General features: G+C 39.2%; 1 protein-coding gene across 1 annotated transcript in view; it reads right to left on the bottom strand.

Moving 5' to 3' along the window:
* USP12 (ubiquitin specific peptidase 12) overlaps positions 1–27,510 on the bottom strand; it is an 81,567-nt gene that overhangs the window by 21,974 nt on the left and 32,083 nt on the right. Inside the window, exons 2-3 of the mRNA XM_058277030.2 lie at positions 23,815–23,895; positions 9,255–9,468 (exon numbers count right to left, since the gene is read on the bottom strand). Of these exons, the coding sequence (XP_058133013.1) occupies positions 9,255–9,468; positions 23,815–23,895 (295 nt within the window). The remainder of the gene's footprint in view (positions 1–9,254; positions 9,469–23,814; positions 23,896–27,510) is intronic.

Raw genomic sequence — 27,510 nt, 5'->3', positions numbered from 1 at the left:
TTACACTTTAAAAATGAAAGCATACACGTTTAACAGAAAATCTAAGGAATGTCTAAGATAAAAAACCATTTTAGAAGAACTACAGCTATGACTACATAAAATTAAGTTCTATTCATTAGAAATCATTTTTTTAAAGTTCAAAAGAAAACGAAATCTGAACAATACTTTCAACATATAAAGAGTTCATCTACAGAAAACAACATGAAGTGGGAAAAGGACTTGAAATCAACAATAGAAAAAAATTCAGAAGGCTAAGAAAAATGAGAAACGTGTTCAGCCCACTGAACAATGTTCAGCCTATCACAAAGGCCTTGCTTTTCCCATCCATGCTCCTCAGCAAGGTTATTGTAAAAATAAAATGGGAACAAGCATAAGTACTTATGGGGAGATATAGTAAAAGAAAAGAAAACAAGGATGGCTTCAATCTGGTGTCAGAAAGACCTCTTAAAAAGTGTTAACATTTGTGATTATACTAAAAGTTACTGATTATACACTTTGGATAGATTGCATGGTCTTAATAAAACAAAACAAAAAATACCATTGATTGTACATTTTGGATGTTTCACAACATTGTGATTATACTAAAAGCCACTGATTATACACTTTGGATAAATCGTAAGGTCTTAAAACAAACAAAAACAAAGAGTTATATGTAAGGCGCAGGTGCTGGAGCGGGGGAAGCCAGTCGTATTTGTCTTCTGAGTCTACCTCTAATTCTATGTATGTCACTGGCAATCTACTCAACCTCCCTGTGCCAGTTTCTCTCCTGAGAAACAGGGCTAATAAGAGCATCCACCTGCCAGGGTTGTTAGGAGGATTACAGTGCTCAAAAAACCTGCACACCTGCTATTATTATCACTGAGACTGTAACCACTATTAAACAGAACACAAAACCCAGAAGCCACACAGAAGATAGGCTACATAAAAAGTTCACAACTTCTGTAGGCCACACACACCATGAATGAAGACAGTATTTGTATATTAATATCTGGAATCGGTAGAGGCTTAATAGTCAGAATAGCCACAGAACTCCTTTACAAAACACCAGAAAAAGGAAAACCAACCAAAACCTTGGCAAAGAGAAATAAAGACAATTCGGAGTAGAAATACAAATGACTAAATAGTGCATGACAAGTGACTGAGAAATACATACTAAAACAACAGCAAAATGTCATTTTTACTCATCACTTTGGCAAAATAAAAATTGACAGTGTCCAGTGTTGGGCCGGGCATGGGGAAAGGGGCATTCTCAACCATTGTCACTGGGGGTAAACTGGTCTGGCATATTTTAAAGGGGAATCTGGTAAGTCCTTTAAAGAACACAAGCAAGTTCTCCTTCTAGATATCAATTTCAGGTAAATACTGTGCAAGTACTGAAACAAGCCTGGACATAGCTGCTCATTTATAACAGCAAAGTCTGAACTCACCATAAACGTTTACCAAAAAGAGACTGATTCAAATTATGGTATAATTTTGTTATGGAACACTGGGCAATAGTTTAAAACAATTCTACAGGAATCCAAAAGGTAAAATTCCCAAGACAGTACGTGAAAGACAAACATGTGCAGTAGGAGCCCATTTATTTTTCACAAATGGTAACAACAAAACCCACAAAATGTAAACACAGCTTTCCATATGGGCATAGAAGTAACAGATCAAGTTACTTCTAAAGAAAAAGATGAGATTTAGGGGATAGGGAGAAGACAGGGCATCAAGAGAAACTTTTTTTTGGTACTGAAATTTCACTCTAAGAAGGTATGCATGTATTATTTGTATATTTAAAAATGAAAGAGAGCTTCAACCCTTTAAAGCTCACTTCCCTATTCACCATCACTGCCTGTTACACATTCTTCACAACCCATTACCCAGGCCCTTTTAATTTTTTAAAAACATTTTCTGCCTGTCTAGTCTGTTCCATTTTCATTATGATCTATTTCAAGTCAGCTCCCTTTCTCACACACAAATCTTCTTTCTTTCAGTTTCACTGTTGCAATCAAGCTTGCACAATGCAAATATTCAACTGTGATTCAGACTCTGAATCTCTCTACCTAAGAATTTTCCCTGATACCACCCGTATTATGGTAAAGTTCACATTAAATCTTTCAAACATTTATTTTTATTTAATTGCTTTCACATACCCAAAACCATTCCACAAATTTGGATCTCAAATCAAATACAATAATATTAAGAATGGAATTGGAAGAAATTGTCACTGTATATATAAGATAACAGCTCTTACAGGAATGAAAGACAATGCAAAAAATCTTTATATATATTTATTATTTTTACTTCTTTTTTTGTCTTGGTTTTGGGAGAGGTTTTAGATTGAAGAAGGGTCACAACTGTGGCAGGGAAGGATCACTGGGATGGGGTGTCAGTGGTGGGGGGAATGTGTGGGAAGGATGCACCTGGGGCATGCCTCTATGGAATATGAATGTGTTCAAGCGAACATGGGGTGTTGTCTCAGTGGGTGGAGACCCACACAATAACTAAAAGAATACTGAAATCCCATTCTGGGAAGTCCTGCTACATTATTAGAGTGGCAAGAATCCCTCAAGTACATGAGCAATGCCTAGCAAAGGAAGACAAACTACTATGCCAGGTCCTTGATATTGATGCTTGTACTTATGAACCTTGTTCTTGTAAAACTGGAACTTAGCCTAGTATTATATATTGCCTAAGAGTTATCTCCTGAAAGCTTCCTTGTTGCTCAAATGTGGCCTCTTTCTAAGCCAAACTCAGCATATAAACTCACACTTCCCCACCCACCCACCCAGTGTAGGACAAGATTCCCAGGGATGAGCCTCCCTGGCACTTAGGGATTATTATCAAGTGCCAACTGGTGATGCATTTGAAAAAAGACCTTGACTAAAAGTAGGAAATATTAAATACAAATGAATTTTCATTGCTAAGAGATTTCAAAGTAAGTCAGGAAATCATTCCAGAGGTTAAGCTTGTGCACATCTTAGGAGGATCTCACTGACTGCTGCAGTAAAGTGTCTCAAGCAGAGGGGGCTCCTGAAGGCTCTTAGAGACATCTAGACACTATAGGGAGGGCAGACAACCCCAGGAATTTGGCACCCTGTCAGTGGGCCTCACCTTGGAATATATAATAACCGATCTACCCAATGTATTGGAGTTGGGCTCATTTATAATTTGTCTACACATGGCTCTTATGCCCCACTCCTTCTTTTTGAACCTATGATTAACGCTATACCCATAAAATGTGGGTCCCAGAGACTTAAATATTCCAGCTATTCACATGCCGGTTGAGCCCTGAATCTCAGCAGAGTTGCAGCCAAAACCTACCCTCCAATTCATCAGACTCACCCAGGACAACCTACAAAAGGAAGCCTACTCCCAAAAACAGCAAGACGATTCCACCCATCTGCCCTATGGGATGTAAGCCCCCTCACAATTGGAAGTAGAGTGGACATCACCATATCAAAATCCTCAATGTTGAGGAAGAAAATTATGAGAGGGAAATGCAACTACGGACTACAGTAGACTTATTATTATTCTAGTAATAGAAGAACTTGCAACATAGATATAAAGGTAGTGGTCACTAGAGGTTCTGAGGGGAGGGAGAGGGAAGAATAGGTGTAACTGGGGCACTTGGGGGACATTGGAATTGTTCTGTATGACAGTGCAATGACAGATACAGACCAGTATCCATTTTGTCAAAATATAAAATTGTGCAAAGTATAAACCACAATGGAAACTACTGACCATGGTTAGTAGCAATACTTCAATGTGTTCATCAATTGTAGCAAATGTACCACACTAATGGGGAAAAGTGGGGAAGGGGGAGGGAGTGAGGTATACGGGAATCCCCTATATTTTCGATGTAACATTCATGTAATCTAAAGTTTCTTTAAAAATAAAAAAAGAATATAATTGGAACCCTACTTCATTTCCCTGCTATAAAGTTTAACCTGAGAGATTCAATTAGCCTTAAACTCCCTGTTATTTTTTTTTTTTTTTTTTTTTTAAGATTTACTTATTTATTTAATTTCCCCCCCTCCCCTGGTTGTCTGTTCTTGGTGTCTATTTGTTGCGTCTTGTTTCTTTGTCTGCTTTTGTTTCTTTGTCCGCTTCTGTTGTCGTCAGCGGCACAGGAAGTGTGGGCGGCGCCATTCCTGGGCAGGCTGCTCTTTCTTTTCACGCTGGGCGGCTTTCCTCACGGGCGCACTCCTTGCGCGTGGGGGCTCCCCCACGCGGGGGACACCCTTGCGTGGCACGGTACTCCTTGCGCGCATCAGCACTGCGCATGGGCCAGCTCCACACGGGTCAAGGAGGCCTGGGGTTTGAACCGCGGACCTCCCATATGGTAGACGGACGCCCTAACCGCTGGGCCAAAGTCCGTTTCCCTCCCTGTTATTTTTAAGAACAAGAAAAGCCATGACTTCTAAAATCGTGACTACACCAGCCTATGTGGACTTCCCATCTAACTGAGCTTGAATTTGGCATGCTGTGGATCCACTGGTTCCAGCTCACAGGAGATGGTAGATCCAAGGCACTCTGACTCCATCCCCGACTCCCACACTCACAGCAGAAGTCACTGCAGCTACTTCCAACACCAAGAGACAGCCAGCACCTCCACAAAGTCTCTCGGCAGCCCACCCAACTTCTATGAGATCAGGTCAAATAGTGCTAAAGACTCTCAGTTGGTTCTGCCCTTGGAATGGTCCAGACCAAAGTTGAGATCCTAAAGTCAATTACTTGCAACCTTGCATCTCAATGTAATAATCCTTCGTCCATGAAAATAATACCCAACCATGCAACCCCAATTGATCCCTGCCATCCACATTCACTTAGAGAACATTATGTCTTCCTCATCCTTGGGAATGAGGATTTTTCTTACGTCCCCAATCTTTCTATTGCTTCTTCTAGACACCTCATTCTGTTCTAAACAAGATTCACATCTTCAATCACTGGCATCTTCTAGCTCCCTGCTGCCACTTCTAAACCATTACACCTTCACTTGCATATAAAAACTCACCCTTGAACATAAAATCTGACCTTACTACCACCAACCTTCCCTTTCTGCTATCATCTGTCAACACCCTGCTCCCCCACCCACTGGTGGCCTGATTCACGGTTTCTCTCCTCCCTGACTCCCGTCAAGAATGCTTTCATCTCTCACTCACCCATTCCTAAGGTACAAATCGAGAAGGTCTGCCCTACCTCAAGGAATTCACAAAGATAAGGACTGGAAGGTAATTATGCTAGAGTTGCTGGAAGAGAAGGAAGATAATGGGGGAGGACCAGTATAAAGATTTTATAAACACTGCTGAGAGCCTCATTAAGATCAGAGGTGATTTTTATCACTAGGTGGTTACCTACTACAGCTGGCTCAATGCCACAATCTAAAGAAGTCTAAATATTTTCCTGTTGAAAAAGGTTTTTTCAGCCCATATGCAAGTTCTATAAAAATAATTGCTTTTATAAAGGAAAAATGTCCAAACGTTTTAAAAAAAATCTGAAACATCTTTTGGATGTTCTCTTCACACAGAACAATGATTTCACAGAGAAAAACCTAGACTGACTTGAATGCCCTGAAAATGAGAACCAGACAATGTTCTTTAAACTTGTATCAAACTATTTCTAAAATAATACAATAGTCCATTTTCTATAAATATGGTATACCTAATGTGCCTGAAGTTTACAGTGCCTGCGAGCAGTCACTAGTTTTAAAACACTGACCAGGGCCATATAAACACTGTAACAGCTCAGAACAATCCTTGATAATTGTAGTATGTCTAATTTTTAAAACCCTGGTTTTTGTATGGTTTGCTTTCTTCTCTGCTAAGCAGCATATTAGGAAAGGTGGACTTCAAACGTGCTTTGGTAAATTAAACAAATTCATTCATTCAATCACTCATTCTACAAATATTTAGTAAGCACCTACTATGTGCCAGGAACTGGATTATGTGCTGGGAATACAATGGTGAGCAAAAACAAATGGGTTCCCTCCATCATGGAACTGACAGTCTAATGGGAAAGACAGATAATTTCATTATTAAATAAATCTGTAATGATAAACAATTACAGTCCTGATATAGCCACAACATAAATATGGAAAAGGACAACTAAGTCATTGCTTAAAAATAGCTTTAGCTTACTTTACACAAGAATACCTTTTATTCTTTTTTGGAGGAAAAGAATTGACTGGAATGAGCATGGGTAATTACTTAGTTAGTTACATGGGTAATTTACTGTTGTTATTTGCTAACAACTAATATTTCCTTACTTGAAGAAGACCAAGAATTAAATATATATATATATTTTTTCTCCTCATCTGACAGATTGCTAGGCCCGCGCAGGCTTCTTAAGAACAAGGACACTTTGTACCTTACCCATTGCTCTACTCCCATTCCTCAGCACACTGTCTGCTACATGGTAGATGTGTATGCCAATTTCTGAGTTAATAAATGAATGAATGGTAGAGGTTGAAACAGCTAAGATGATATGAGAAGAGTATAAATCTGGTGCAAAACACAATTTGAACTATGTCTATTACTAAGACTGAGTGAATGAGAACACACAGCTACAGGTGCCAGTTGGTATGCCGTTCAAGTCCACCATAAAAGATCCTTAGCTCTCTAGCTGAGATTCAACTCTAGTTAGCATAATTACTTCAAGATGCATTCGCTCACCAACCTGTTTTCATTTTGCCAAAATAACAGCCTATAGAAAAGTTAGTAAATTTAAACAGATGACTTCAGTTCTTACCTCGATCATTACAGTAGCCTCCCTGCCTCCACCCATGCTGCCCAGGACCACCCATGGCTGCCAGCACCACCGACGCCCACCCTGCCCCATCCAAGAGCCAGAGGGATCTTTTCGTAATGCAAATCACACGGTCACCCACTCGTTTAGACTCCCCCAATGGCTTCCCCTGGCCTTCAAAATAAACACCAAGCCCTGTCTTTCTCTCTGGCTTTACCTTCATCTTCCTCCATTGGAGCCGCACTAAATTTCTTGCTGTCCTTTGGCACTCAGGGCATCTGCACTAACCAATTTTTGTTCAAATGGCTTTGTGGCTCACTTCACATCTCTGACCTAAAGTCACCTTACCAGAGACTTTCCCTATCACCCACATCTAAACAAGCAACTCCCTCATAATCTATCCCCTTTTCTCTTTGTTCTTCACAGCAATGACACGTTATATTACATAATTAGTTATTGTTTGTCTTTCCCACTAGAACATCAGCTTCCTGAAGGCAAAGGCCGTGTGATATTTTTTATATTCCTGGTTTCTAGACAGTGAGAGGCACAAAATAGGACTCAAGTGTAGAAGACATAGTCAATTCAGACATTCAGCCAGTATCTCATTGTGAAAGAGCATATTTGTGGAACAACTGTTATCACACTGTAGCTACATTCCTCTTATGCAATGATCAGGGAACATGAATTCACATTTAAAAACCAAGTTTAAGTACTAAATAGAAATTAAAATTGATTCTTTCTAAGGAATATCAAAATGACTAAGCTCAGAGGATCATGGAAATACTGTAAGAGCACATGCGACATGCTCAACAACAAGGCAAGAACAAGGTACTGTTAAATGAGAAGGAAAATAACGTGTGCTCTCATGCTGAGCACTTCTAAACTATGCATGGAATCTGAGAAAAGGAGGACATGTTCAATTACCATGTACATGTATTTTCTACCAGTACAAACTTTCAGCTTCATATTGATAAGATAAAAAGGTTGATCAGACTAGAATTGCTCTGTTCATATTCTAACAGTTATATGTGTCTTTCTTAAAAACAGAAGATACCATACAGTTAAAATAAAAATGTTTAGCTTTTATCAGGGAAAACTGAAAAGATAATTTTGTGGGCAACTAATCAATTGCTTCATATCTGTATGACAGGAAAATAAAATCGTTAAATGTATATGAGTCACAACAAATAGTTAATATCCATGCTTCAGGGAGCTAGATATGATCCAGGCTTAGCTCAAATCATGTCATGATGAACAGTGTCAACTACATTAATTTAAGGGCAAGATTACACACTGGTGTATTTAATAACAACCTTAAGATTTTCTTAAATACTATTTCTATTGGCGAAGTACTAGATAAATAACAAACTAAAAAAAAAAAACAACTCAATTTGATTTCTACAATGACTGAAGTGCCTCTATCAAACAAAACTCAGAATTCTACATTTTATTTAACTTCGTTGTGAATTTTTTTAAGGTAGCATGTCATAATAGAGAGAACACTGGGCTTAGTTAAAAAGTAAATTTATATACCAGCTCTGAAATTTACCATGTGACCTCAAACAAGTCACTTTACCTTCTCTGAGCCACAGTTATCTCAGCTGTAGAGTAGGGTAATAATATCTAACTTATAAGCTTGCTGTGAAAATTAAATAAAAAATATTTTAAGAGAAAAAAGAGGCAGGGTCAACTCAGCAACTATTTTAAAAAGGAAGAGACTCTAGATGGATTGTACACTTTATTAATATGTATCAATAAAATGCATTTATATAAAAATGGGGGGGGGGACTGAATTAAAATTTATCTATCCTAAGCCAGAGGTTTCAGTTCTTGCTCTGTTTCTTTCCCCTCCGTATGGTGTGACTCCTACCAAATCCCTTGACTTCTGTGGGTTTTTTTCACAGCAACATGGGTGAAATAACATGCTTTCCACCTCAAGTTGTTGCAAGTGTCAAATGAGTTAAGATACACGAAAGCATTATGAAAACAACAAATGCACAATAACGTAAAAAAAAAAAAAAAATCATTCCCAATAAGTCAAGCAGGCAACAAGGAGAAAAGTATGGATTCTTACTTTCTGACTTTTAAAACTTTTATTTATTTCTACCCACTCCCCTTGTTTATGTTCACAGTCTGCTTTCCTGTTTTTACTGTTGCGTGCTTGCCTTCTCTTTATAGGAGGAACCAGAAATTGAACCCAGGACCTCCCATGTGGGAGGGAGGCGTCCAATGGCTTGAGCCGCCTCCAATCCTTTTTATTTTTTTCCCCTCCTATGAACTCTGATGAGCACACTACAAACATTAATCCCACTGCATGTTAATTATTGTCTAACTATCTGCTCCAATGAAACAGTATGTTCTTTGAAAGAGACAGGAACCTCATCTTTGTTTTCCTAGTAGCTAACATATCATCAGGCATACAGTAGATGCTCAATAAATGCTTGCTGTATTATACAGTATGCTGTATTAAATTTTCCTGTTAGTAGATATAAGCAATGCATTTAGAGGTAGAAGGAAATTACCGTTTTCTTTCCGTAATCTTGTTATGAACTTCTTAGGAGGTATTACTCCAACCTTTTTCTTCTGAGTGGCTATGCTATGGAAGAGGTCTGCTAAACATGTAAGAAGGTTCTCCTTCTTCCTAGGTTGACTCTTGTATGCGAGAACTTTTTCACGAAATGGACGACAAAAATAAAGTGCTTGAAGAACTGAATTGCAGTAGCAGGTATTCCCAAACTAGAATAGGGAAAAAAAAAAAAAAGTTTCATTACATTTTGGGAAGTACATTTTCAAGAGAAAGAATTTCTGTGTGTACAGTCGAGAAAAAGAAAGAGAAGATAAGGAATTTATAAGCCTCATAAATGTAAAAAGTATCTGAAAACAGAGAAACAATAATTCTGACTGCAAATTAGCTAAATATTTTAACATTAAATGGATGCCCTATGCATCAATCTCAGGCTAAAATGGAAGGGACTCATATGTAGTAAATTTGGCCTTTATGAACACTAATTTAAAGAACAATATAGTTTGAGCAGAAATTGATTAAGGTTTAGGATTCTGGGTAATTTTTTCTTTCCTTTATATATTTCCATTATAATTATAATATTGATTGTATATTAGGCATTTTAACTTGTACTTTAAAAATATAACTCAAAATTTCTAAAACACAAAAGTGAGGTATTCTATCATTTAAAAAAAAAAAAGCAAGATTCTCTGAAATGTGAGATGTAAAAGTTATCAAGTGGGCCCCACCCCAATCAAGATGGGAAAGTGAGATGCTTCAGGGCTCTCTCCCCCGACAGTCACTTTGAACAACCAGGAAGCACTAGCAGAAATATCTTCTGCAGGGTTCCAGAAAACAGTTATTAAAGGACCACAGAGATGAGTGCCAAATTATAAAAAGGCTACACAGAAGCAACAGGATTGTGGTGCCCTGGCTGGCTCCCTCCCACCTCCTCACCAACTGAGTCCATTCTCGCTCCAGTGCTGAGTCCTGGACCCCTGGTCGTGGTACCAGAGGGAGCAGAGCAACCCCTTGTGCACATACTGGGAGCCTGTATGTCTGGTGGTGCCTTCAGGGACTTCCCTTCCCAGACTTGGCCCTGCATCCCTGTGCTTGCCATTTGCATGGAAGGCGGCTCACCAAGCTCTCCTATAGAAGGCTGTGGGAGAGTGGTCAGGTCATGCTACCTGGGTGAAGGAACAGCTGGCAGTACGATGAACAGTGCAACGCCAGCGACCCTAAAGGGTGAAGAAGCTGTTTTCTAGGAAAGAGGGGGAATTCAAAACTGTGTAAACAGGGCAATTCCAAGGGCCACATTCCCACACCCAAGACAGAAGGTGTGGGCAGAAAATCAGGGAGGCCCCTACACTTCAGCTGGAGCTACTCTAAACTCACTGGGTGGAAAAACCCCAAGGACAGCACCTGCACAGGTCAATCTGCAAAGACTGGGAAAGATGGGGTTTTGTTTTTGTTTCTTTTTTTTACTTTTTCTTTCTTTCTTTTTCTTTTTTGTTAGCTACTGTCATTCAATGGAAGTTCTGTCAAAACACTAGCTGGGGAAATGGATGTGGCTCAAGCAGTTGGGCTCCCATTTCCATAGGAGGTCCAGGGTTTGATGCCCAGGGCCTTCTGCTAAAGGAAAGCTGGCCCATGCGCCAAGCTGGCCCACGTGGATTGCCGCCCCATGCAGTTATGCCGGCCAACACAGAAAGCTGGCACAGCAAGATGACACAACAAGAGACACACAGGGGAGACAATAAGAAGACGTAGCAGAACAGGGAGCAGAGGTGGCACAAGAGAATGACGGCCTGTCTTCCACTCTGGAAGGTCCCAGGAACCACCTAATGAGAATACAAGCAGGTATAGAAAGAACACACAGCAAATGGATAGAGAGAGCAGACAATGGAGGGGGGGGGATAAAAAAATAAATCTTAAAAAAACAACAACAAAGAAAAACATTAACTGGATACAAGCTTAGGGAACAGACACCTCAGAGTCTAAATTCCAGTGATAAAACATTAATATATCAAAATGTCCAGGTTTCAACAAAAGACTACAGAACATACAAAGAAACAGGAAACAATAGATCAAGCAAAGGAGAAGACTAAAGCATTAGAAACCATCAATGAAGAGGACAAGACCTGTGGCATTCCAGATAAACATTTTTTTTTAAATGGTCCTAAAAACAGGGACAAAGAACTAACACAAACATGAATACAAGGAGAACATCAACAGAAAGATGAAAATTATGAAAAGGAATCCAAAAGAGCTGAAGGACAGAGTAACAGAAATTTAGGATTCCCTAAGGCAGGGTCAAGAGCAGACTGGAGCTGGCAGAAGAATCAGTGAACTTGAAGATAAGACAAGATGTACTGGTATGCTGGATGGTAAACACTGTGCGAGTACCAGAAAGGAAAGAGAAAAAAGGGTAGAGAAAATATTCAAAGAAATAATGGCTAAAAACTTCCATATTTAATGAATGACATGCATATACACATCAAAGACACTCAACGAACTTACAACAGAATAAACCCAAATAGATCCACACCACGACAGATTAGACTCAATTTGTCAAATGCCAAAGATACAGACTCTGAAAGCTGCAAGGGAAAAGCAGCCTGTCACATACAAGGGAGCCTCAGTAAGAATAAGTGCCTAGTTCTTGTCAGAAACCATGGAGGCAAGGCAGCAGTGCTGAAAGCAAAAACTTGCCAAGCAAGAATTTTATATACACCAAAACAGTCTTTTCACAAATGAGGGAGAGATAAGAATTTCCCAGATTAAAAAAATAGCTGAGGTAGTTTGTCACCACTAGACTGGTCCTAAAGGAGATACTAAAGTGAGTTCTGCAGGTTGAAAGGGAAGACAAAAGATCGAAGCTGCATAAAGAAAAAAGATCTCCAATGAGGGAAATGACATGGGCAAATATAAATATTGGCATTATTGTATTTTTGGTTGGCAACTCCATTTTTTACTTCCTACATGATGTAAAAGGTATATGCATAAATGCAATGAAAAGTCAGTGGTTTGAGACTCATTATGTATATAAATGTCATCTGTGACAATAACTATATAAAGATGAGAGACAGAGGGGCAGAAGGACATAGTTTGTGTATGTTTGTTTATACTACTGAAGTTGGTACCAAAGCAAACAAGACTGTTTTAGATTTAGATTGATAAATTTAAACCCCATGGTAACTACAAGGAAAATATTGGAGAATATGCAAGTTCCTAGAGACAGAAACTGGAAAACTGCTTGCCAGGGGTAGAGGTAGATAGGCAGGGGGAATGAAGAGTTAATGCATAATGGGTATAGGGTTTGTTTAAGGATATAGGAAGTTTTAATTATGGAAGGTGGTGAGAGTACTGCAATATTGTGAATTTGATTAATCCCACTGAATAGTATGCTCAGGAGGGGTTGAGATGGGAAACTTTATACTGCATACATGAGGGAATGAGGGAGGAGAGGACAACTAATGAGACAATGACAAATGCAATACATGGTTCTGGATCTAACAAAGGAGGAAAAGAGGCTCAAATGAACATTACTGGGGCATATGAAAAAATGAGAATATAGACTATAAGTTTTCTATCACTGTTAAATTTTTTGAACTTGATAGCTGCACTTAAGGTGGTTATATAAGAAAGTATCTTTGTTCTTAAATGTACATAGCAGGAGTAATTGTTTAAGACGCATGATGTATACAGCCCACACCCAAGTGTTCAAAAAAATCAAGTGAAAAATGGAAAAATAGGACAAATGTGGCAAAATGTTACAATTGGCAGATCTGGGTTTCAGGGAAGGGAGAAGCATGTTTTGGAATTCTCTGTATGGGATCTCTATTGTTGTTAATTGTCTCGTAAGTTTGAAGTTTTTCAAAATAAAAAGCTAAAAAGAAAATGTATGGGGATAAAAAGTGATCAATGCGACAGGCTAACAACCATAGGAATGCCAGGTCTCATTGTCCTTGATAGACTAGAAAGACACAGACTTCAGAGCATCAAATTCTGAACTACAATCTACCTCTCAGTGGCCATGTGATCTAGATCATGTCACTATACCTTACTGAACTTCAATTTCCTCCTCTATTAACCGGGAAAAAATAATCCTACCTCACAGAATAAATGACACAGTTTGACAAATATTCATTACCTTCCTTTTCCACTCCCATTCATAGACACAGGCTCCAAACTGCTAAAACAATACCCAAAAGTCAATCAACGAAGACTCTGGATTACTATGAAACTGTAAAATCCTTGTAATCACATACATGTTAAGAAAAGCTAAGTACAGAACAGTACTTAAGAAATAGGTAATATGCAATTAAAAATAAATAGATAATTTTAAAAACTGACCAAGGGCCAGATTTGGCTGAGGACCATATCTGTGGACCTTTGTTCTACAACAGTCACCAGTATCCAGTATTAACAATTTGGCCAATCTGATGAATAAAATGGAATCTCATAGTTATGTCAATCTGTTCTTCCCTAATTATAAATAAGGTTAATCATCTTTTCATATTTATACTGCCAATTCATATTTCTTCTGTAAAATGCTTGTTTCAATTTTGCTCATTTTTCTACTGAGCTGTTTGTCTTTGTTTTTATGGATTTTTAGTTCATTAGATGTTTTCGATAATGAATCTTTTGTTGAATATACATATTTTTGAAATTATCTGGTGACACAATAAAAAGACACAGAGAGACAATAAGAGATGCAGTGGACCAGGGAGCTAAGGTGGTACAAGAGATTGAGCACCCTGAAGAGAAGACAAGCAGACAAGAAGAACACACAGCAAATGGACACAGAGAGCAGAAAATAGGGAAGGGGGGATAAATAAATAAATCTTTAAAAAAACTATCTGGAAACCCCACCCCAAGAAAAATAGGTGATATGACCGAACATATGAACTAGCCATATACACAAAATTGTTTATATTTTCAAAAAAATAATAATGAAAGAATAAATTTTAACAAGACTAATAAGAATGGCTATTTATAGGAGAAAAGGAAAAAGGATGGAGTGGACAGGGTTATGAAAGTAAGACTCCCTTGAAATGTATACTTGTTAGAAATTTATTGTGTACCTCTATTTAAAAAACACACACACAACTAAACCTGATTCAATCAAAATTAAAGAAAAAGAATACAATCCCTAAAATTGGAAACAATGTAAAATGAAATTAAATGTATATCTAGTAGGTGGAATTACTACACAGAAATAAAGTACTTCAAGTGACTTGAAAAACAGTATTTTCACTGTGTGTTCCTAATGAAATATAGCCTAATTTTAAAAAGAACCACAAAGAAATCTTAAACAGCATCAAGTAACCATTTTGTTAGAATTATATTAATAATTACTTTCAAACTACTATCGATATGTTGTAGGGTAAAGCAAGTAAGGAATTATGTTAATATCATTAGGAACCAAAATTTTAAGTGTAAGGGAAAAGAGATAAAATAAATCAGAAAAATAAAAATCTCTAAACTGAAAACGGAATTCGAAATACCAGTATAAACTCATGCCTTTTTTAAATCTTAAAATGTGTGTACGTGTGTGCATGTGTCTGCATGTGTGAGTATTTTCAAGTACTGTACATGGACCAGGTTGAGAACTCAAAAGACATAATCAAACTGCAAATGCAGAGCTTCCTTGGATCCTGATTCGAACAAATCAATTGTAAAAAAACATCTTTAAGACAATAAGACATTTGAAAATGGATTAAGCACTAGGTGATATTAAAAAGTTCTTAATTTTGTTAGGCATGATAATAAAACATGTTAGGCCATGTTTTTAAAAATGTCTTTCCCAGTTTGAGATGCATACGTAAATATTTATGGCCAAAATGACTGGGAGGAGATTTGTAAAAATTTTTTTTTTTTAATTTTTTAATTAAAAAAAATTTGAGGGGAAGTGAATGTGGCTCAAGCAATTGGGCACCACATGGGAGGTCCTAGGTTCAGTTCCCAGTGCCTCCTAAAGAAGATGAGCAAGACAGTGAGCCGACACAAAGGGCCAGAGCAGTGAGCTGATGCAACAAGGTGATGCAATGAGGGAACACAATGAGATACAACAAGCAGGGAGTGGAGATAGTTCAAGCAACTGGGTACCTCCCTCCCACATGGGAGGTCCTGGGTCCAGTTCCCGGTGACTCCTAAAAGGAAGACAAGCAGACACAGAGAGCACACAAGAAGTAGACAGTAAGCATAAACAATGGGGAGAAGAGGAGAAAAAAAATTTTTTTTAATGAGAACTAGGATTTTTCCAGGAAAAAAAAAATAGAGAGTGAAAAAAGATTGGCAAAATACTGGTAACTGATGAAGCTTGTTGATGGGTTTATGGAGATTCATTTTATTTATCTCTCTGCTCTAGTTTTTAAAGGGGAGAGGGCATTAAGTCTTAATTTTATCATCACAGAGTAGTATTCATAGCAAATGTAGGCTCTAACCAGTATGAATTCAGAGGAAAGACAGACTAAGCATACCCAATAATTCAGGAGGGCAAAATGACTTTAAAACACCCAGTCAATACCTGCTACAGTCAAACTCAGAACTTCTTTGATAAGTTTCTTTCTCTCCTACAGAGACTAAATAGATAAGCCCTTCCTCATCACAGCCCCGCCCCCCCCGCCCCCCCACTGCCCAGGACTTTGCTGTATTATTAGAATCTCACATAAAGGCAGGAGTCAATAAGACTTTCTGAGGAAGTTTTGGAGATTAAAGCATTCGGCATTTGAGGACATGAGTGCCAGCAAGAATATAAGACTTCTCACGTTCAGATTACTAACCAGAGCCAAGGAATGACTGCATACATAGGAAGCTTTCAAGGTTTCCCGGAGAAAGCCCAAAAGAAGTATGTGGTAACACACTAGTTTTAGTATATATAACTATGAATGTAATTCAGTGATTCCTCTCCAGGGATTAAGGCAGTAGATTCCACAATACTACTAAGATTAAATGACTTTAATTATTTATCCAGAATAAATGAGTCTGAGAAATACTAGATTTTCCCCTCCATCTAATGAACCTAATGACCAATGAACTCTGGCTATCAGTTGAAGAAGATACCATCTCCAAATATGGACATTTTACTGAAGAATAAGCAACAGGGCAATCTAACAACTTTCACAGAGTAGGTGGACAGGAACAAAAGACATCAGCCGGATCTGTGCTGAGTACCGGAAATCAGCCCCAGGATTTCTGCTTATTCTTCTGAATACAAAGCAATAAGGTAACACTAACCAATTCTTTGAGGCCTTTTATTATAACCTTCTTTTACTTACCTTAATCAATCCCATTTTTTAAAATATTGAAGGTTAAAACTAGGACTATTTCTCCAGAATAAGCTAACTTTCAACTTTATTAATATCTTTGAAACTTTTCCTTTCATTTCCTTGATTTTCAGTATTTATTTTCATTTAAATTCCTAAAACCTAAAAATAATACTTCAAGAGTTAGCTTTCATGAAAAAGGTTATCTGGAATGATTTCCTCCACAGTCTTATTTCTGAATATCCATTTTCTAAAAAAGACTGCTTTAAGGTTGGTTCTGAAGATCAAAGGTACTGTCAGGTTTAAAATCAGGGGAAATAAATTTTAAAAGATGCCACCCTTCTCAAGTTCTGATCAGATTTTCCAACTACTTAGGGAACACAATGGCCCATCCTTGCTTTTCAACTGCTTCCTCTAATGCCTTTTTCTTCACAAATAATTTTTATCAAATCCCATCAGTAAGATTATTTTGAACACTCATCCTTAATATATGCATATTTATTTACAAATAATATATTTACTAGTATACCATTAAACTATTGACGAATGCAATTAAGAGGAAATGAACGTTTTCAATTTTTGTCTTACTACATAAGCTGTTGTTTTCACTAAAGTTATTAATATTTAAGTGACAGCAATGAGACTGAGTTCTTTTTAATCATGGGTTATAGATTTTAAGTTACTTGATTGTTTAGGTTTATGTTCAGTTACTCGTTTTAGTGGCTGTCAAAGCTGAAAAAGGTATCTTCATAGAGACGTGCATTGATGGCCTTTATTTTGTAAATCATGATACAAAATTCATTCAGTACATGTCTGCCTTGAGAGCAGCACGCCACGGTAATCAATTAAGCACACAGGATCAGAAACCACACTGCCTATGGTCACATTACGTCTGGCTCTGCCTCGCGTTCCTTTCACCTTGGGAAAGTACTAAAACACTCTGCTCAGGGAAACGGACTTTGGCCCAGTGGTTAGGGCGTCCGTCTACCATATGGGAGGTCCGCGGTTCAAACCCCGGGCCTTCTTGACCCGTGTGGAGCTGGCCATGCGCAGCGCTGATGCGCGCAAGGAGTGCCGTGCCACGCAAGGGTGTCCCCCGCGTGGGGGAGCCCCACGCGCAAGGAGTGCGCCCGTGAGGAGAACCGCCCAGCGTGAAAAGAAAGAGCAGCCTGCCCAGGAATGGCGCCGCCCACACTTCCCGTGCCGCTGACGACAACAGAAGCGGACAAAGAAACAAGACGCAGCAAATAGACACCAAGGACAGACAACCAGGGTGGGGGGGGAATTAAATAAAATAAATAAATCTTTAAAAAAAAAAACAAAAAAAAAAAACACTCTGCTCAGCTGTTTCCTCATCTGTAAAATGGGGATAATAACAGCTCTTGCCTCACAGAATTTTGTTAAGAATTGAATAAATAACCTCAATAATTCAAGACCCTAAAAAAAGCACTTAGGACAATTCCCGGCACTCCATCATTACATAGCTCTTTTCAAAACCTTTTTAAGCATTTGTCCAACTTGGAAAATTACATTAGTTGAAATTAGATCATATAATCTCTAAAATCTACATTTAAATTAGAACAGACTGCAACAACAGAAATGAAGAAAGAGTGACACTGTCAAGTTTCTTTCTCTCTTCCTCCAAGATACTTGGACTCAGACGGAACACGCCACCATGTCATGCGCAGATCGCATCTCCCATCTGGTGCCCACAGGCTTTAAGTGCAGCTCCTTCCCCCGTCCCGCTGTCACAGCTGGTGATGCCGCCCGTCCTGTGACCATCAGCTGCTAAGGAATGCCCTCTTCCCACCACAGTCTCTGTTTGGCAACAGTCATGTTTCATAACACTCTACCCCACACTCCCCCACCCTCACTATAGGAGAACGGACCCGAAGGAGAGTGGTGACTCTGAAAGCAGCCTTCCATGGTCCCGTGGCCATCCTCACCCCACCTCACCCGCTGCCCCGCCCTTCCCTATAGGAACTGACACTCCTTACTCCAGGCGAATTCGGTAGGGTGGTTGTCACCAGATCCTTCCTAGACCATGCTCCTGGTCTGGGCACTTGATCCAGCCTAGCCAGAGTACCTGACCCCGCTGGACTCAAGCAGGCCTGAGTTCTTTCACCAGGTTTGACATGGACATTCTCTGGGATCTCTGACAATATAAAGTAGGCTCTGGCCATGGGGTGTGTGTGTGGGGGCGGGGGGAACTAGTTGACAATGAAAATAGTCCAAAAGAAAACAGAAGCAGGTGTAGCACCGGCTTCCCCAGTACAAGGTCCCAGTTCAATCCCTGGCCCCGGTACCTGGAAAAACAAAACAAAAACAAAAAACAGAACCAAGACGTTTGCCAAATCAACTTTATAAGTCCCAAAGGGAAAGAAAGTTTCATTTTGTATTCCTCTCTCTCATCCATAATGGCTCCTGCTCCCTGGCCAGAATTCCAACTAATGACAACTAACAATTCAGGTTAAAGCGTCCAAAGGCTCCGGTGCATGTTCTAAATAGTTTCTGAACCACCAGGTAATACTAGCATTTCTCCTTTCTGAGGTGCAAAAATAACAGGAATAGTTATGCATCTGTAGGAGATAAATCAACAGAAAATCCCCTCTATGAATTATGTGAATTGTGACAGACATAAGAATTCTCATTAACGAGAAAATTGCTACAAATTCATTATTTGGGGGAATATTCTTACAAGATAAAAATAGCTATGATGGAAAATAATGGAATATGGGTTGTCACTAACAATACTGCAAGTAACAGCTTTTGAATTTTCTGCTAGGTTAATTTTTCATCTCATAAATGAAGGTTCTAACTGCCCAAATATAAGTACATCTCCCAAAGGCAAATAAATGTCTTTGGGATTTGAGCCTATCACCTGTCACAAAAGGTGATCATATCAGACAGATTTAATGGGAACTCTTTCAGCATACTCTCTTTGTAAAAGCAATTCAAATGAACTTGGAAATGCACATTTACCTAAGAACAGACTGAAGATAAGAATGTATATACATGGTACCTAATTTTAACAAAATTCAACCATTAGGAAAGATTAACCACAAATTTTTTAAAGTTTTAAGTTTCTTTCTTTAAAAAAGAGGGTGAGGAGCAAGAGTGAAATAGAAGAGATGTTAATTTAAAAGCTGAAAAACAGGACAAACGGGTAAAGGTTATAAGTAAAGAGCACAGTTGCGAGGTAGTCTGGAAGTACATAAATCACTTGGTAGTTCTGCTGCATCTACTCCAACCACCAATTCATTTCTGAGAGTAATTCCAGGTGTTCGTCCATCTTTACCAGCTGGAGCCCTGGCTCCCTAGTGATAGCTATTTCTCTGCCCTAAAGACAAAGCACAGAGATCAGAAACTCTATTTCTATTCATCAAATAATCTCTAAAGTGGCTTCTGATGTTCTTTTACTATCTTTACACCCTCCTGCTTATCTCCGTTTTATTGAATCTCAGTTACAGAGTTTCTGGAAGAAGCACAAATTCCACCTTTTGAATTTAGACTGGTCCAAAGGTCCAAAGTGATACCTTCTTAGAAACCTTTTTTCACACAACTGTTGCTAGTATTTTGATACTTGTATATTAAATGAAAAGCAACATAGCAGGAAAAAATATCATTACATAACTTTGGAACTTATTTCCTAGGATTTTGATCTGGGATGTTCTTTCACTGAGGCCATCTGCAAAAAAGGTTAAAGAGAAAATGGAGAAACTGAAATATTTATACTAGACAAGCTTAAAAGTGAATCAGACTTCAGTATTTAAAATACTATTGTTCTAAAGAAAAGATTCTTCCAGGACACTGCCACAAAGCCCAAAGCCATAAGGAGGGCACAGATTTACCACATTAGCTTTGGAGTCCGAACCAAGTGCGGGTGGAAATCACGGGAAGCAGGAGCAAGAACTGAGAAATGGGTTTGGCCATCCCAAGTTTTAATAAGGCCTTTGACCACTAGAAACTATCAGAATTTCAGAAACTAGAAGACCAGACCCTCGTTAAATGTGGGGGAGCAAATATATTCATTAAACTCGATTCCCCGTGAAACCCCAATAAAATGACAGTAACAGGTAAAAACTCAAAAGGCTGCAGAGTGATAAAGACAACAGGCACAGACTAGGGAGGTCAGAGAGCTATTAGAAGACAGAAGGCACACGTCCAGGGGTAAGCAAATTTGCAGAGGAGAAAAAAGTAGAAGTCCAACGGTCAGCAAGGGAGAGACAAATGAGAAACAAGCCGATTAAGCTCCTGAAGGCTCACGAATTGGAGAAAGGGAAGGAGAGAAGTCTAAAATCAAGAGTCTGGTTGTAAGATAATTAACCTTTCCTCTCAGCACTGCAAAGAAGGGCAGCGGGCTCCGTGTCTCCACAGACCTGGAACAGGAGGGCTGTGGAGGCAAGGCTCCTCGGGGACAGCAGTGGACAGCACCTAAGCACCAACAAGAAACAGGATTAAGTAAAACTCTGCATTAAGCCACTCCCAGGCAGAGACCAGAGGAGTCCTCTCGGAAGCAAATAAAAAGCCTCAGAGAAAAGGGCTATAGTGGGAGGAAGGCCGAGGTGGGGGCAGGGGTGGAGGTGAGGAGCCACTTTTTTAAAAGCCAGTTTGGGAAACGGACTTTGGCCCAGTGGTTAGGGCATCCGTCTACCATATGGGAGGTCCGCGATTCAAACCCCAGGCCTCCTTGACCCGTGTGGAGCTGGCCCATGCGCAGTGCTGATGCGCGCAAGGAGTGCCGTGCCACGCAAGGGTGTCCCCCGCGTGGGGGAGCCCCACGTGCAAGGAGTGCGCCCGTGAGGAAAGCCGCCCAGCGTGAAAAGAAAGAGCAGCCTGCCCAGGAATGGCGCCACCCACACTTCCCGTGCCGCTGACGACAACAGAAGCGGACAGAGAAACAAGACGCAGCAAATAGACACCGAGAACAGACAACCAGGGGAGGGGGGGAAATTAAATAAATAAATAAATCTGAAAAAAAAAAAAAAAAAGCCAGTTTGCAGGGCAGGGGGTCACTTCACAGTAGAAACCATGATTAACAAGCCCCGCCTGGAGTACACAGTCCCCACTCAGCTTTTCAAAAATCCCACTTTAATATAGGAATGAAATGTGAAGAAAGCCCACAACAGCAAAGAATGAGTAAGCCCACAACAGCAAAGAATGAGTTTGAAATGGGAAAAAATGAACTCTGGTCTTTGAAACAATCCAATAAGCAAAATAAAACCTCAACAACAATAAGTAATATACTCAGACAATAGAATCAATGCCTTCATCAAACAAGATTAATAAAAGCAACAGTCTTAGAAATAAAAAGTGAAGAGTTGGATTAACAAATTTCTAAGGAATAGTCTAAAGTGTTGAACAAAAAAACAGATGATCAACAATGGAGACAAAAATAGAGAATTGACCTAAGTGTTTCAATATCTAACTAATAAGATAGCCAAAAAGAACAGAAAAATTACATTGATAGGCAGGAATCCAGTCCCCGAAATCCTCAAGAACTGAGGACTATAATATGGTCTCCAGTCTGAAGGAGCCCATCAAGTACCCAAAACAAGTAACAGAGGGGAAGCCATCAAGACACTCGGGAAATTTCAGAACATTATAAGCTAGCTAAAGAGCCAAAAATTTAAATTACAAAAGCAAAGTCACAGACAGAAGTTCAAGAACCAGAATTGCATATCTGACTTCACAAGAGCGACCAACAGTGAGACCAACAGAAGACAGAAGGCAATAGAGCAATGCTTAAAATACTCTGAAGTTACTTTAGCCTAGAATCTATACCTAGCTGTAACAATAACCAAAACACTTTTAGATACCCAAGAGCTCAAAATTCATCTCCTAAGCACACTTCCTAAAGAAGCTAGTATAGGATGTGTTCCCAAAGCAAGGGAGAAAACCAAGAAAGAAGAGGGGATCTAGAAAACAAGGAGAGAAGAGAAGGCAATTCCCAGGGTAGTGCAAAGGAGAAAACCTGGCACAGGCTGCACAGCAGGCATGGAGTCCATCCAATCCCAGGACAAGAGCAGACAGTGAAAATTGGGGGATGTGGGGTAGGGCAGAACTGATGGGTATGACTCAAACTGATATTGGGAAGTTTTTAAAATTCTATTGAAGAGTTTGGAAAGATTAAATGAATATTAAAGACATGAGAAAAAAAAATGACTAATTTCAGGCAAAAGAAAGTTGTACAAAAAGAAAGGAAATGCAATCATAATATAACCTGACTCACCCAGAAACCATATTTACAAAGTTATAAAAATGGAAACACAACACTGATTAAACTAAAAATTATAGATAAACATATGGGAGAATAAGGGGAAAGTAAAGTTGGATGGTGGGGGACAGTAGAAGAAAGGAGATAAATTTCTTATATATCATAACTGGTAGTCAAAAGATTAATAAAAATACCAGGATAAGCATTTTATTTAAAATGCGAAGGCAAATTCCAGAAAAAAAAAATAGCCAGAAGGGTGAGGAGTCCTTTCTTTGGAGGTACAGAGCAGGGCGGGGAATCACTGATTCTTTATCATGAGCTCCATGGTGCACACACAAGATGATTCTCAGAGCAATGGAAACATACACATGACTTGGATCGCTTTTATCCAATTGCTTAATAAATCCATCTCATATGTCATAATTACATACTAGCATTTACTGACACACCAATTTGATCGAGATAACTTACCATCCTACCTGTATTATCTATATATATTTTGAAACACCCAGAAGGGATCTATCTAACAGAGTACAAAAAGTAGGAAATAAGCTACCACAACAATTAACACAGATTTGATTCAGACAAGATAAGTCAGAATTAAAAATGCTAAAGAAAGTTCTTCCAAAGTGCAAATGTAACAGATAATTACTAGAACTAAGTTCACCTTCACAAGAATGGGGAGTATGTCTGCCCTTTATTTTGTGCTTCCGTATCTCTTGAACCTGGCACAATATTGCCCAATGCCCTACAGACACAGAGAGGTATCTATGTGGCTATGTTTATACATGTACCTTTGGACAGTTAAAAAATTCTTATTAGAATCAAGAGATCATCTGGTCTAGGCTATATTAAATTTGGGTTATGAAGAATGTTTGACAGAATAGGAAAAACCAGGCTGACAAGTCAGAAACTGTTCTCTCTTAGACTCTTAAGACTTTAGGTTTTGTTTTTGCTAAATCAAGTTTCTTAGCATTTAATACTAATGATACAAATGACAACTTTTCTTTAATAAATGAGGAAGTAAATTCATTGTTTCCCAAACTGCTTCCAATCATAATTCTGCAGGCAAAGTATCAATGGATACTTACATTGACTAATCCAAAATAGTGCTCGTTGACTGGAAACTGTTCTGGACCAATCTCTTTCTCTAATGCCGAGGCATTGGCGCCCTATAAAATGAAAACCAAAAATCTTAGTATTTATAGTATTTTCATAATATCACAATGATATAGGCATTTCAGAGACATTCTTTTAAAATTACCTATGTTCCCCCTATAACTACAAACCATTATTGAAAGAAAATAAAGACTTTTAATAATTTTACTTTAATCTTGTTTAAAAGAACTTTCTCATGGAACAAAGGACTGGAACAAAGATTATATTCATAACTTTTTTCTAAGTTTTATTTCTGTATTTTTCTTTTTGTTTTTTAAGTAATGAATTAAAGCACCTGAATCATGTACTGTTATTGGGAGCCATCTCAGGAAGCTGAAACTTGGTAAGATCAAATATGTATGTACTGAGCCTAGCAATACTTCTGAAGTATATACCGGCTATTTTCACACAGAACTCTTAGGTGGCAAAAATGTGCACTGCAGTAGTGTTTATATCATAGAGTCGACAGCAGCAGAGGTGTCTGCTATCGGGGCAGTAGATATGTTACGAGATGGCAGAATGCTATGTAGTAGAGGCAGAATGAATGGACTCGAATGACATAAAGAAATAAGGACACTCAAAAAATACCTGATATCACCTGGAAGAGTTACACATAAGTCCACACATACCATCTGCCTCCTCAGTCATAGTGTCCATATGGTTAACAATACATCAGTGCTTCAAAACCCACACCTGCCATCTTTTGATTTAGTTGAATTCCTTAACCTGGGAAGCCCAAAACTGTTGTGAAGGCACTGCCTCCTCACACTAGCTTTCTGATAGGTCAAGACTGAAAATAAGTACAATTAAAGATACCTGATGAGTTGTCAAATTCTACCAAAAACAAGACATTTTCTCTCACATTCTCCAGCCAACCAGTACTTGTATATATACATGATATTACCTTTTTTTTAAATTTTGGAATTACTTCTAGGTTTTATATAAAATCTTGATACAAAAACTAGTTGAGAGATATCATTTATTTATAAATGTGGATATCAGTTACTTTAGTTTAATGGAATACCAAGATGAAATTGAAGTAGTACAGCAACTATCTGATTAGTGGAAATGTTGCAAGTCCCATTCCCTACCCATGGCAGCTCATGCACCTTGTCCCCCAATTTCCTCACCTATGTTGAAAAAAATCAGTAAGCCTAGATTTGTAACCCCAGTGAAAACTCAGATACTGGTTTATTCAAACCTTCTGCACCAACCCACCTCCCCCCCCAAAAAAGAAAGAAAAGTGCTGTTACCCAAAATACAAGCTCATAGATTTGTCTTTGTCTATCTGGAATACTAAAATACCAGCACACACACCTCAAGAAAGCGTTCTTGGTCCTTAGGATGAACTAAGGACAGACTGACACGTGAACATCATCTCCCCAGTACTCTGCCCAATCACTATGTCCCACATACCCTGTGTTCCAACCACCCCAATACCCTCTTTTCCCCACAGAGACCATGTATTTTCATGCAATGGCTAAGAAAGCCCTTACCCCCACCCTTGCCTTGTCCTCCTGGTAGTTTTGCCCATGGGTCTAGTTATTAGACTCTCTGTGCCTCAGTTTCCCAACTGTAAGAGGCAACTGTCACCAACTGCTTTATAGGCTGGCTACAGGATTAACTGAGTTTTACTTTTGTAAGGCATGTGGCAGTGCCTGGCACCTAAGCAGGTGTCCCATATATGCTGTTCTTTTCTCCTTCTCCTTTGCAATCACCAGATGAAAAAACTCTGAGGGAAGTCCAAGCCAACCAAAAAATTCCAAGCAACACAATTCAATAGCTTGAAAAATTATGGTTATGGATGTAGTGAGAGTAGCAGATCCAAATGGAAAGAGATAATGGAGTCCACCTTATAGTGTTCTAAACCAAGCTAAGTGCAGTAAACTGTAGTTCACTATGGGAACGATGCTCAACAGCCTATTCTGCAAATGCAGGAGGAGCATTCCTAGGAACAAACTCCAGGTTTTCTCTGCTGAAATAATCAGAGTACTCGGCTAACCCTAGCCTAATGTTATTAAAAAGGCAAGAGATTATACTAAGTAATCCAGTTTCTGATGAATGGTTCTTTAATTTTAAAATGTTTCCAACAATAGAATTATATGTAACTTGTGTAAACCAACCATCACACCAAAAATGTGGGGTACATTTTTTAGCATCTTCAGTAGTGTTCTCCAACATAGGTATCTATCGCTTGAGGATTTTGATGAAGCCTGACAAAATTCATGTCATACAATGGTGAATCATACACCCAAGATTTAGAATAATTCAACATTCAATACTGACAGCTCAGGAAGCAGATGTGGCTTAAGTGACTGGGCTCCCGTTTACCACATAAGAGGTCCAGAATTTGATTCCCAGGACCTCCTGGTGAAGGCAAGCTGGCCCACACAGTGAGCTGGCCGGAGCAGAGAGCTGGCCTGCACAGAGTGCTGGCCTGCATGTAGTGCTGGCCCATGCACAAGTGCTAACCTGTGCAGAAGGGTTGGCCCGTGCAATAGTGCTGGCCGACGCGGAGAACTGGCGTGGCAAGATGACACAACAAAAAGAGACACAGGTTACAGACAATAAGACACACAGCAGACCAGGAGCTGAGGTGGCACAAGAGATTGAGCACCTCTCTCCTACTCCGGAAGGTCCCAGCGTCAGTACCCAGTGCTGCCTCAAGAGAAGACAAGCAGACACAGAGGAACACACAGCAAATGGACACAGAAAGCAGACCACAGGTGCAAGAACAACAAGGAGGGGGCAGAAATAAATAAACCTTACAAAAAAATAGTAATGGCTCAACTATTTTCCACCTCCACATATATAAGAAAGAGGACCCTACCAAATTTAACAATGGCTTTTGAAATCAGTGATTCTTTAACTAGGGTAAAGGATAGTGTGGCAGTTTGATATTATTTATGAATTCCAAAAATAGAAATTGGATTATATTTGTAACCTGGTCTGTTCCTCTGGGCATATTAGATTGTATCGGATTCAGAGGTTTCACCTTTACTTGGTTAAGACTGAGGCTTTGATTAGGCCACATCAGTAGGATGCTGCATCCCCACCCCCTGGTGGGCAGACACTCGGAAAGAAAGAGGACAAGGTAGAGAAGAGAACGGGGTTTTTGGATGCTGGAGCCCCTGGGAGAGCAGAGCCATTTGCCAAATAATTTGCAGCTGCGGAGACCACAGTCCTGTGTGCTGCACCTGGGAAAGAGATGAGCCCTCCAACCTACAGCTGAGCTCAGAAGAAACTGGAACCACAGAGCCTGAAGAGGAAGGCTGAAACCTCACAGACATTGCCCGCCACCTTGCTTCAATACGTGGCAAATGACTTTGGGTGAGAAAGTATCCCTTATGGAACCTTAAACTGACTCTTTATGGCCTGTTACTGTAAGCTTCTACCCCACATAAATACCCTTTTTAAAAGCCAACAGAGTTCTGGTACTTTGCACCAGCACCCCTTTGGCTGACTAATACAGATAGGAATGGGAAGAGGCCACATTAAGAATGTTTGCTACAGAGTTTCCATAAAGAGCCCCCTCCCTTTTTTTTTTAACTGAGTAATGACACACACAAATGGGAGAGAAATTTTTCTGTTTTGTCACCATTTTCTTAACTTAAGCAAAAGATTATTTT

The sequence above is a fragment of the Dasypus novemcinctus genome, chromosome 15 (assembly GCF_030445035.2).
Source record: "Dasypus novemcinctus isolate mDasNov1 chromosome 15, mDasNov1.1.hap2, whole genome shotgun sequence".
Taxonomy (NCBI): domain Eukaryota; kingdom Metazoa; phylum Chordata; class Mammalia; order Cingulata; family Dasypodidae; genus Dasypus; species Dasypus novemcinctus.
This window is presented reverse-complemented; position numbering and strand designations above follow the sequence as displayed.